This window comes from Plecotus auritus (assembly GCF_963455305.1).
Source record: "Plecotus auritus genome assembly, chromosome: 1".
In the NCBI taxonomy this organism is placed as follows: Eukaryota; Metazoa; Chordata; class Mammalia; order Chiroptera; family Vespertilionidae; genus Plecotus; species Plecotus auritus.
The window spans coordinates 48,101,516-48,115,099 of record NC_137770.1 but is presented as its reverse complement, the minus strand read 5'-3'; the positions used below and the strand labels follow the sequence as shown (position 1 = coordinate 48,115,099).

General features: G+C 35.7%; 1 protein-coding gene across 4 annotated transcripts in view; it reads left to right on the top strand.

Moving 5' to 3' along the window:
* Positions 1-13,584, top strand: part of MAP2K5 (mitogen-activated protein kinase kinase 5) — a 289,315-nt gene that overhangs the window by 52,754 nt on the left and 222,977 nt on the right. For all 4 annotated transcript variants that reach the window (XM_080670938.1, XM_080670940.1, XM_080670939.1 and 1 more), the window contains exons 7-8: positions 29-77; positions 7,017-7,081. In XM_080670938.1, coding sequence (XP_080527064.1) covers positions 29-77; positions 7,017-7,081 — 114 coding nt within the window. The remainder of the gene's footprint in view (positions 1-28; positions 78-7,016; positions 7,082-13,584) is intronic.

The window sequence follows — 13,584 nt, the reverse complement described above, 5'->3', positions numbered from 1 at the left end:
CATTAAAAATTATGTTTTCCCTTTCCAGCTTAAAGAAGTCTTCTGCTGAACTGAAAAAAATATTAGCCAATGGTCAGGTAGGTGTCATTGTTAACGTTTTCAGATAGTAGTAACTTATTACTGTCTAGTTTTTGTATCCATAAACTTAACAAACAGATAAAGAATCCATGAATGTAATCTTGTCATAAATGAATTACATGGCTTAATTTGATTGGCAGAACAATTTGCAGCACGTTTTTCAAACTGTGCTAATGGGTTTCACTCCCGGCAGATTGAAGTACCATGCACACACCCTGCTGCCTTCTCAGTTTAAAAAAAGTTAATCAGTTCTGAACAAGTGTGTCAACCCATGGGTTGTCGAAATGGCCCTGTATCCTGAGGTGACTGTTTCTTTCATTATCTTTGGGGAGAAAAAATAAACCAAACTGTTACTTTCTCACAATAGCATACTTCTTTTGTACTGAAACTGGCTTTTCAGGGAAATAGAATAACAGCAGATCTTTGGCATTTAAAATTCCGAGGCTTTAGGAGCTCTGGTTTGCTAGTGGACTGGCCATCTTAAAGCCGCATGACCTAACCCACCCAGTGAGGGACAAACGGGCCTGCAGGCCACTTATTTCTCACTAATTTTGATTCAAGTAAATGGACACATCTGAAATAGTATAGTGCTTTTAAACATACATTGGTAAATTAAGCTACCTACAGGGTCCTCGATTCTTCAATAGCAACATAAATGTGTTTTAATGTTTGCTATAGAGGAAGCCCTTTGATAGCCTTGGAGGCAGGCGCCTGTCCATTGCGATTAAGCCTGCCTATTAGGCTCTATTGACTGAGACATCTGTGTCACTGCAAATAAAAGACTCTTATTGATTTTCTTAACTGCTGTTCACTTCCCGTCCATGTTTCAAAGGCTGAAATCTTAATTATCTCAGATGCTTATTCAGTGCCTTCACACACTGACCTCTCCAAGCCTCATTGGCATTTCATGAATCAAGTACTTGTAGTGGAGCATGTCAAGAAGACAAAGCTGGGTCCTCATGCTTGTCCTTTAATATCACCTGTAACTTTATGGCCTAATAGATGGGTGTGCCTTAAAACAGTGACTGTACAGTGGTGCTCCTGGAAGCCTGCCATATTTAGTGCACAATCCCTTGAATACAGTTGGAAAAAGTAAGCTGATCTGGTTTTAACATCTGATCATCATCCAGAATGTGTGGGTTCTAGTCCTTACACATTGTATATACAGCGAAGATGAATCTGGTATTGTAGGTGTAATCTTTATGAATTTCAGGTCATATTTATCTAATATTTTTAACTTTAAGCAGTCAGAGAATGGCTTAGATTGAGGTTCACATGTGTGTCCCTCTGGTGCCCTGTGTGTGTTCAGAATCAGTATGAAACAAACCGGACTAAAAGCACAGCCTAGGATATTTACTTTGTTTTTTCCCTGGGATATTTATGTATCTTCAACATCTTGTTACTAATTGTAATTTATGTATGAGTCGCTTGTGTTCTTCAGCTGGAAAATATATTTCAAAATTGACATAAATTAAGAAGCTTTAACTACATTTGTTCAACCCATGCAATGGAAAATAACCTGTCATAGATTCCCCTTTCAGAAATGAAAAACAGTTTATTTCCACTGCAAAAATAAACATCCAGAAATGTTGCTTGTGTTTTGACAACAAACCTAGTGCCATAAATATCATAGTGGTCTCAGTTATGAGGTTTCCTTCAGTGGAAGATTGTCACGACAGTGATTTTTGATGCTTAAAGATTGTATTGCTTTCCCTTGGGAATGTGATAACCCCACATTAAACAGTATGGTGTTTTCTTTCTCTTAAGGATAAGCCTTCTTTACATTTACTTTCATTCACAAAAACAAACACAATTGTAAGTCTTCAAAAATTCCTCCTTCTACCAATTCCTCAATTCCTTGATGCTATATGGTAACTAAAGAGTGAGTGAGATTGCATTGCAGCGAGGTAATGTGCACAGTTGTGGGCATCAATAAATTTCTGGGCTGAATACTGACACCCCTTGATATGGAAGATGTAAGTCACATTTAACGATACTTTAACACTTGAGCATAGTTTTTTATTTTAGTGGTTTATGCTCTCAAGCATTAATAATGATTTGCCTTTCCACTAGCCTCCACTTAGATTTAATAAGGAATTCATATTAATCATTAAAAGAAAGGGACATGATTCTTCAAGATAATCAAATATTGACAGGTTAGAAATAGCTTTCTGCCTGGGTTCATTGATATAGGTTATGTGATATAAATATTTATTTCTTTTCTGTCACTCAGAGTAAATGCCACCAATTGATTCAGCATTGATATAGTGTCAACAGTTCATAAGAAACATTTGACTGGCTTGTATTTTCCGATTAGTCTCTGCTCTATAAAGTGGGATTTACTAAATCTCTCCAATTGTCTGCTCATAGAGTGTGACTGCTTTCTGAAACCATTATTGCTTCGATTTGTGAAGCAAAGGTCTAGTGATAGGACTAGTTTCTGTCAGACCTTTACGTATAAAATAAGGATTAATTGAGCATTTTTATTTTAATGATTTATAAGCGATAGATACTGATTCTTCTTAACACAGACAATAAACAAAGAATATTTTCTTTGCTGATTCATAATTGAATTCCATTTCATTTTTCCCATTAATTTCATTAATATTATATTAAATCAAGCACTTTTTAAAAAGTTTAACATTTAGTCATTGGACTAGAGACACCATTTTTCTGTTATTGCTTAAGTAGAGGATTCCTTAAGGTATTTTTGGCATGTTTTATTTAGAACTATAAATCAGTACCAAATATGTGTTTTCTGGATGTGTTTTTCCCCACTTCAGTTTTAGTGTGCTATCATCTATTTAACATTGGCTCTTGATTTGAAACTGAAAAAAAAAAAAAAGGCCCAGTGGGTCAATTTAAAGGATTTAAAAAGTGCACAGTTACTCCAAGTATGTGTAACTTCGACCTTTGCATTTCTAAAGTTGTTTTTCCTCTTTTTAATTTTAGATTTTGTAGGAGACTTTATGACAATATTTTGTTATTCCCAATAAATCAAGCATAAAAGTACTGAGAGGTCACAGATCTAGAACTAATTCTGATCCTGCTGCATGTTTGGCTGGTATTTTGAGAACTTCAAAAGCCTTTAGAAAAACTTTTTGTTTTAAAAAAACAAAAGGAGGAGGAAGAAAAATAGGTATTGTACTATAAAATTAGCTTTAAAATCTATTTTCACCAGTATATAAAACTCTTAGATTCTTACAGTTCATCTTAGATCCCATATGAAAACTGAAACATAAATGAGACTGTGTATGTAAGTCCAGACTACAAGATACCCTCCTCTACACACACAACACACTCTTTCTGCCCTGGGTATCGTGCCTACATTTCTTTCACCGCACCTGCCTCTCTTTCAGCAGGAGCAGAGCCCAGTGCCAGTCATTTCTCCCAGGTCATTTTGGCAGCTGACAAGTAATCGTAACTCTCATGGCTTTTTCTTTCTCCACCCTCACATCTGTTATTCTGTCTTTTATTTGCCTTTTTTTTTTAGTCAAAACAAGGAAACTGAGTTATATTTAAAATTTATTTTGGTATCTTTGTTGAATAAAACTTTTATTTCACCTCTTTTCTATGTAAAATGGTATGTTATTTTTAAAAGTTTTCTTCTTAAAAACAAATACCATAACTAATGAAATTGCTTTTAACTTGTGAGTGCCCTTGAGTTGATTATTTTCCTTCCTCTGGGCAGTGACCATGGATGGCGAGGCTGTCCATCCATACTTACACAGATCAACTGCTAAGATCGAGCCTCTAGTGGAGCACATGAAAGACAGTTCTAGCCGTGACTAGTTGTTGACTAGTTATATGACCTATGTGAATTGGGCTAAATGCTTAAAATGCTATATAATTCTGTGGTTATGAGATCAGATCCTAACTATTATATTATTTGAATGTACTCAGTGGCTTTTAAACCCCACTTTTGCATCATAATGAGCTCTCTTCCTGTGCTTCATTTTGAAAAGTTGGATTAGTAGACTTATCTAAACTAAAAGGGCAGAAGTGTTAACTGTTTGTTGATCCCTTTAATGGTTTTCCATAATTGAGGTCAATTAAAGTAACACATTTTGACCAGAGCTATGAAAATCTGAAAATTTTATACTCAATTCATGAGGTCAGCTCTGATAGTTTTCCTTTGTGAAACTTTATTTACATCATAATATTTGTATACCATACAAAATTAGAAAATTTAAATAAGCAAAAAGAAAAATAATCTAATTTTTAAAATATAAAATCTATCAGTAAGTTCGTAGGTCAGGCAATGGTCTATAAAACTTTAAAACATCATAGAAACACTTTACACATTTTTTTATGGATACTGTCTTTTTAAGTGGTATTGTTCTTAGAACTTGTTCAAAACCATTTTTATATTTATGTGGCATTTACAATCTACCTCTTTATCCTAGGGATTCCAGACACCTATCTTTGAATTTGCTTATGTAACGCGTGCGCGAGCACACACATGCACACACACACACACACACACACACACACCATACAACATTCTCTATCTTCTGACTGTTCTGGATGCCTACCACTCCTGCTTAGGTTGGAGTGCTGGGAATGCTGAATGGGTGGCTGTTCCCCTTCTCTTTTCAACTTTAGAAAAACTTGAAGTTAATTTTTAATGGGTAGTAGAGGTAAAAAGACTATGAATTTGGGATTATAATGGTTGAAGCTGCTCAGCGACATGCCATACTTACTCCTTTGCCTTCTCTTCCTCCAACAAAATACCACAAAATCAAACCCCCTCCAAAGTCCTAGATCTATCCTCGTATATTATTGGAATATCAATATGTCTTGGTTTGGGTATTATTCTGAAAGGGAACTCCTGGTCCTTTTACCAGAAAGGCCCTGATGGAGTGATGGAGGCGGAGAGGATATGACCACAGAATGCAACTCACTGGAGCCCGGTTCCCATGTACTCCATAGCTCTAGCCTACTTACTCTTAAATCTCAGTGCCACTAATTCACAATTTGTGAACTTGAGTGAAATTTACTTCAAGCCATGATGAGGGTACAGCTTATTTGCCTGAGTCACTTCATTAAAGTTTGATGAAAGGTGTCAAGATGGGATGATATAACATAGCTCAAAAGGGTCAGAGGAGTTTTCAGGGGCTGATTTATTTACAGATCACTCCTAGAAATTTACTTCAAGCCATGATGAGGGTGCAGCTTGTTAGGCAAGTTAATGGTACAAATTAGGTTGTTAGAGTCATGTTTCAACTACATAGAGAAATACTTTAAAGGAATTAGCCTATTTGTACCCACCAATGGATACTGCTATTTACATATGTATCCTTTGTACACATCCATCAAAGTAAACCCAATAGCAACGCTGCTAGTTTAGCATCTCAAGTTACTTTATGTGCTCCTTTTTTTAATGCTGTCTTAAAATTTATCATTTGGTCCAGAATAATGAGGCTTTTTTCTTCATGCCACAACTTTCACGCAGGTTAAAATATGTTGTTGTTGTTTTTCTGTATTAGTAATATAAAGGTAGTGAGGAACAGCATTTCCCCAAAATGAGGAAATAGTTGTCAGTTTTTCCGACTTGTCTGTCATATATCCACTGACCCTAATTAGCTAATTGCAAATTGCATCAATCAGGTTGTACTTAATCGGGTAGGGAATTGGCCCTTCACACATTAATCTGTCAATATTCTTTTAGTGGGTGGCAAAGTGACTTGAAAAGGGTGCTGTTTCTGTTACCTGCACTGTACTCCTAATTATTACAGTTCTCTGAAGCTTCAGTTTCAGAAATGTATAGAAGAAAAATATTTCCCTTGATAAATGAAGCCTTGCTTTATTCAATTGGTGGAAGTTTAGAGTACAGCAAAATAGTTAAAGCTTTACTATAATAGTCTGAAAGCAAACTATTTTTTTCCAGGTGGTATTGAATTAAAAACTCCATCCATTTTCTGCCCATGCAAGGCAGTTCAATTCCCTGGAAATTGATTTTTTTTTTTCAGGGCTTAGTATGGCTTTTCCCAAGCTTTAGCTATATGGAAAATAACACCTTTATTGAAGCCACTTAGTGAACAAAGTTGGCAGTTAATTTTTAAGCAACCAGACCAGTGTGTAGAAAATTACTAAATGGATCAAATATAATCTGACTACTCTTAAAGTAATTTGATAAATAATTATTTAGGGAGTTATTTTGTGGGTACTAAAATAATTTACTATTATTTGTGATACAAATGATAGTAGTATTTGTGGCATAACAATTTTACAGAACCTGGGAAAATGTGTATGCTGTTTTATATATTAAATTATGGAAATGACTTTATAAGAATCACATGCTTATATGGCTTTCCTTTATGTATTATAATATTTGACTATATATGCATTTTAAAGTGCATTAATTTGGCACTTGTCTATCATCTAATATGATTTTACCCAGTTGCTGTATACTAATCTATCATTTTCAAAGAAAAGCTGTATCTACTCTAGAAAAATCATTAACATTATTCAGTTTGTTTAATGTTAATTATAGGGTCATCTGAGGAGTTTTCAGGGGCTGATTTATTTACAGATCGTGAATTAGATCACTGTGTATGTGTGTTATCCTCCCAAGTTTGACTTTGGTTATGTGCAGCGCTGTTGCATTGGTTATATGTAGTACTGGAGACTGTGTTCTTATCAGTATCTCTGACCTGACCCTTTTGAGCTATGTTATATCATCCCATTTTGACACCTTTTATCAAACTTTAATGAAATGACCCAGGCAAACAAATTGTCATTAAACTTTCCATCACTTTGTCCCTTGGTATCGTCTTTTATAAATTGGACAGCAAATGTTGTATTGATCTTCTCGTTCTTGCAGCTGAACTTGAAATGACCCAGACTGCTTGTTGTTTATGGCCCAGAGTTGCTTTTCCTTGACATTTCCATCCACAGCATGACACCCTTTTTGTTTTTCTTTCTTTCTTGTGGAGATGAATGAACAAGACATACGGTATCGAGACACTCTTGGTCATGGCAACGGAGGCACAGTCTACAAGTGAGTAGTCAATTTTGTTTAAACTTTCCACCCTCCACATGTGGGTATCCAAGTTCTCCTTGGCACAGATTTTCAAAAGACCACCAGCGCTTAGATCTTATTTCCAAATTTAACTCCAAAATTCTGCAAGGCATTTATTTTTCTCAGGAATTGTTTGGAAAAGTGCATTCATATAGCCTTTTTAATATTTCTGAGTCTGCATTTCTCCTGGGTGATCTGTTAATAGTCCACCATTAGCAAGTGTGCCTTTAATTAGCCTGAAGTGTAATGCATTTTTTCCTTCTCCTTTAACATGATTTTTTAAAACTTGCTAGCACCCTATGCTAGTCCCCTGCCTGTTTATAGCTATGCCCAGTGGAGGACAAACCTTATAAATACCACTACTTTGCCCTGTGTCGACATTGTAAGTTATTAACAAGACTTCTTCCTGTTGTATTTCCTTCTCTCCCCACCCCACTCACCTGAGTGAACTTCTACACATTGATAAATATGTTAAGTTGTAAAATTCTCCCAAATTCAGGTTGCAGTGACTTGTCCTAAAGGAGTGTTCATTTTCATATTAAAAAATGCTAACCGTAAAATGTAGTTCTCTCGATAGGGAAGTCTTTCTCATGTTGTAGTGCAAAGTTTAAACTACATAATGTAATATCTGGTACTTAATAGTCTGCAGTGGTGTATGAAAAATATTCCACCAGGAATTAAAAAATCCATACTCTGTAAGAAAGCCCTGAGGGAATAATAAAGCTTTCCTCCAGAGAGCTAACCCCGCATCACATTACGATTGTGTTTTTACCTTAGATATTTTAGCATTGATATTAATATATATTTTCAAAGTTATAAAATAATTTATTTTCTAACTGGTTACTAATGTTCCTAGAATTTTAACTAACCTCATGAATATATATAAAAATTGCCCTATGACCATGAAGGGTCGCATTCTAAAACCCCAGAACAATCTCCACACGTAGATGCAGTCTTGGCATAGAGTTAGATTCCTCAGGGTTAGAAGCTCCTTCAAAGTCATCTGCTTCAGTCCCCACCCAGGGCTTCAAGTCCTCCCTGTAGGTAGAGCCAGGATGTGAGTCCTTTCTCCTGAATACAGTCCTTTCAGAACTTGTGTTTACATTATCTGGATGATTTTTTCCTACAGATGACTGGATACTGTGAATAGTTGGTCTAAATGTTAAGTACTTCCATTATGATAATTCAGAAGATAAAGTAAGGGCATATTTCTTATACAGCACTTGGGTCTTGCTTTCAAATGTTTGATGACTAATGTGTCTAGTGAGTTTGAGGCTACTGTTGGCCTTCCTTGGATCATTCTAGGATTTCTTCCCATGAAGTCCCTAGTTCTGCACAAATAGCATCTCTTCATTTTAGTCCTCTCCTCACTTTTATCTGACTTGGATTTTCACTCTTTTCTGAAGGTTCATGGGCTCAGGTATTCTTAGAAAGGAAGGAAGGAATATGTATACTCCGATTTTCTTCTCCTGATTTCACTGAAGGGAGAAGTTTTCAAAGCTTCAACCTTCCTTCTTCATGCTTTCATGCTGATAGCTAGATATAATAATACAGTAAAGATTTCTAGCAGCTCTTTGGATTCCTTTTATTGGTTTCAAATGAAATCCAAAAACATTTTTTATTTGCGCTATTTCATCAAATGTTTAACTGTTAAGCATATTTGTATTTTTTAATCAAAGGCCTATTATGAATTTACTATCCTGGTTTGTTCCAGAAGGGAGAAAACATAAAGCCACCAAACCCCAGCAGATAATTTTTACTTGAAATAATATTCTAATGTTAAAATTATAATATTTTACCTTAAAATGCAGGCTTATATCTTTAAAAGGGAGAGGGATGGAAGTAACATGCCCACCTAGCAAGGAAAAATTATAGCAAAATTACATTAGTATTTTTCTAATATTATTTTTAATTGTGATAAAATACATATAACGTAAAATTTGCCATCTAAATAATTTTTAAGTTCAGTGGTATTAAATACATTCACATTATTGTGCAACCCCCAATACCACCCATCTGCAGAACTCTTTTCATCTTGCAAATATGATACCCTGTGCCCATCTTATATAATAAAAGGCCAGCAACCATAAGTGTAATGACCGGAACAACCACTCGATCAGTTGCTATGAGGTGGGGGGCCAGCGAGGGGAACCGGGTGGCTGGTGGGGTTGCAGGGCAGGACCGCGGACTGGTGAGCAGGCAGAAGATGGGCCTGATTGCAGGCTAGGCCTAGGGATCCTACCCGTGCACGATTTCGTGCACTGGGCCTCTAGTTAAATAATAACTTCCCATTTGCCAGGTTAATGTTGTTTTTAGCAAGAAGCATGGCTAGAACTTCTCCTTTTATTAGGGCCACAATATCCAAGGGAACATCCTCCCACATGTCCTTAGCCCTTTAATTTGCTGGCATGCTACAGAGAATTAGCAACTTATTCTAAGAGTTCATTTAGCTACCATTTCTTAGGCTTAATATGCATGTTGTAAGACTTAATGGTTTTGGCAGTGGTTGCTAATGGAGGTTGAGTACTAAAATATGATCATTTTAGTACTTTATTTTGTATAGTTGATCTCTTATAAAAAGAAGACATTTCAGTTATCTTATTGCCTAGGTGATTCTTAAGGAAAAGGACATGAAGATACCAAATTGCATAACTTCTTGTCATTGATCATTGGCCTTCACTTCTTCCTGGGCTTCAATGTATGCTGTTCTTATGTCCCTGGCTTTTAGTTCAGCACAAAGAAATGATATAATCATCAAGAAGTGAAAATCCACATTACTAAAGTCTCTATAAAACGAAATCTTTTATGTGTTATGATTGACTTTCTCCTACAATAAGTTTACCTTAATGGTGTTGACTATAAAAATTTTGATTTTTTTTCAAACAAAATGATTACATTACAGGCTATGCTACATAAACTAGATGAAGAAAATATTGGAAAATCCACTTATTGGTAACAAAACTGCTTACTGGGCCTATTTAATTTTTTTCTTATAAAGTATAATGAAGCTAATAAATACAAAGCAAAAGTTTAACACTCCAGTCTTATTTGCTCCACTTTATGGGCTATTGTGACTTGCAAGGAACAAACTGCAATTTATATTACTTAATAGTTGATGACATTTTCATCCCTTAGGTATAGATGTTCTCTCCAGTTATGCAACATGAAATTCTGGGCCCAGGCATTTAAACCAAATGTGGAGTTTGTGTCTAGTCCCTGCTGTTCTCTGATAGTGACCCAGGCAGATAATTTTAAGTTGGCATTTCTTGGATTACTGAGTTGGATGAAATGGACCATAAAGGAAACACCTTTCACTAAAATATAGCCCAAGCCTAGGAGGAAGAATAATTTAGGAAAAGGAAATGAATGCACCTTCATTATTGCTCCATTTACCAAAGTACTACAAGTTGTTCCAAAAAATTAATTCAGGAAAGACACATGTTCTATTCCCCTCTGAAAGGTTCACAGTGAATCTCAAAAACTTTGAGAAAGTAGAGAGCAGTATATGTTGTGATTACATGTGGGGGCTCTGAGTATGAATCCTGCATCTGCCACTAACTAGCTGTGTAACCTTGGAAATGTTATATAATGTCTTCTGCCTCAATTTTCCTATGTGTAAAATGGGGATATCTGTCTTACAAAGTTGTTGTGAGGTTAAATGAGATGTACTATAGAAAAAGCTTACCACTGTGACTGACACTAAATGTTAGCCACTGGTAATGTTAGCTACTGGTAATGGTAGTACTAATAACAGAAAAGTCATTAAGCCTTATGCTCCCTATGCTTACTTGGCTATGGGATTATTTTTCTGAGATACACCTATAAACATCTCACAGAATTACTGTTGTGTTGAATTAACTTTGAGAAATTCTGCATTATATTATGATATGTAGTATATTTCTGTGTTTTCTTCTATTTTCTAGTTGTCTCATGAATACGATTACATAAATCTTACAATGATTTTTTTTAAGTTTCTAAGTATTTTCTCTTTCATTGTGGTATTTTGTAATTGCTGTAGGACAGCTGGTATAATATTAAGCCCATTTTACCAGTGGGGAAAGCCAGGGCTTCCTGTGACATTCGGTAGCAGAGCCAGGAACTCTTTTAGAGCTCTTCTTTCTTTCACTGTCCCCGCCCCGCAGTGTTGTTTCTCAAGGTCAAGCAGAGTCCATTGTGTTTCCTTGTATTTTCTAGTGTACCCAGCATAGTCCTAAGGATAGATAGATTCTTTATACATGTTGGCTGAAATGGAATGAGGCAAGTGGAGGTTTTTTCAAGCTGGTTTTAATAAGGCTCTTTAATTGGGTCCTCCCCATATCTAGCTACTTATAGATTTTGCGGAATTCAGAGGCTGCATAATTGTTCTAGAATATTAATCAAGAAGAATAGAAATTTCTAAATTAAGGGCTATATTTGTTTTTTGGGTTTGATCAAAACTTTATTATTTTTGGTCAAAAGCTCTTCTAAAACTCACAGAACAAAAACAAATCAACAGTAACAAAAAGCAGGTGCATTGTGATATTCCGGGTAAGTTGTGGAAGTTCATGCCTGAACAGAGGTGGAGTAAATTCTAAGCATGCAAAAGTACTAGTTCAGAAATTAATTCTGCCACTGTAAACTTGAGGATTGTTCTCAATAAGTTACAAGTAAGTAACAGTATGCAAGCAATATATGTTACAGTAAAACCTCTTTTTTAAAAAACAAACAAACACTTTTGCTTCTTGTCTGTTTATACCACTTATCAAATCATGTTCTTTATATGCCACATGCACACTGTACATGTCAAGCCTCCCTTCGCTCGGTGGGAGGCTCTCTGGATTCAGTCTTCAGGTTGATTGAGGCCAGTCAGCTGACCCATGTCAGAGCTCTTGTCACTGTGTCGTCAGGCCTGCTTGCAGACAGGTTTCTTTGCTTTTACCCAGATTTGAGGTCTGCGCTTCATTCCAGTCTTCTTGGTACATATTTTATATATATGCAGTCATGTTTTCTTTGGTTGGAATTCTGATAACAATTCTATGTATTGATTTGAAATCATCATAAACTCAAAATGGAGTTGAAGTAATCTTTAGTTGATATAGGTAAGGGCTATATTTGAACGACTAATTTTCTTACAGATGTTAAAACTTTGAGAACGTAGCACCCATTAACCCAAGTACTAGTTACTGTTCTCTTTTCTTGGATAGTATGGCACATTGAAATGAAAGTAATTAACAGTCTCAATTGCTTTGGAAACATTCTATGATCATGAAGGCCAGTCACTCAGGTTCTTTGCTCTATCCTCACAATTTGATGGAGTCACTTAAGCTTTGGATCTAGAAATGAAGTAATATTTAACTCTTAGGACTTAAGTCATGCCAAGTCAGTTAGCTAACAAGCACTTAAGGAACATCTTTTATATTTTTTCCTTAATACAAATTAATCATGCTAAGACTCAAGTCGCCAGCTTTTTGGCCATGTATTCTATTCTATAGGTGTTTGAAAACAATAATAAATTTTCTGCCTCCATCTGCTTCCTAGAGTACAATTAAGGGTCACTCTAACCTGATTTGGGGTAGAATTTTCTCAGTGATATAAAAGGTAGCATATATGCTGTCCATATGGTGTTATGAAGATTGGCTATATGCCATTATTTACAAATTAATTTAACCATATTTAGAGACAAGAAGAAGAGGGAAGAGATAATACTCAAAGATGTTGGACTCTCCTCCTTTATGTTGTCTTATCTATTTTACGAGATGTTTGTTGGGCAGTAGGGTGAGGATGGCCCTTGGAGATGGTAACTGAGATCATGTGAATTAGTAAATTGTATTCTGCCCTCGTGATATGACTGGACAGGCCAATTAAAATATTATACTTGTGTTTTGGAGCTGGAATGATTTCTGTTACATGGCTTCTTTCATGAAAATTAAAAGCTCTGGTGGTCAGTTATATAAAATGAAAAATACATTGTTGCCTAATTAAACGCTGTTTAGGAAACAAAAAATTTTAAATCATGGGACTCCTAAGAGGAAACATAATAAAAAGAGTCCTGACGAAACCTATGTAGAACCACATAGTACCCAGAAACTCTCACTTCTTTCACCAGCTGACCTGAAAAGTGCCAAACCTAAATAGCAGGAGGTCTGACCCCAGCTTCTCTGCGGACTGCATCAGGAACCCCTCAGTCCTTTATATGCTTTCCTTGAAGTGCATCTTATAAATTAAGAGTAGTTTTTAAATGGTCTTGGTATTGACCCAGGAGTAAGGTGATAGTGTGATTTATTTTAACTTTAATTTCCAATCAAATGGCAAACATTTTCCTCGCAACCAAGGTCATATTTTTAACAAGCAAACAAGACATCATCTTAATGCAGAATTAAATACTTATATCTTGCTGGATTGCATTATAGTATCATGTGACAAGTAAGGATATTAATATTTCCAGAAAATCAATGAGTATTTGTCAAATAAAATTAATTATGTATGTTTCCCTCTCCCCCCCC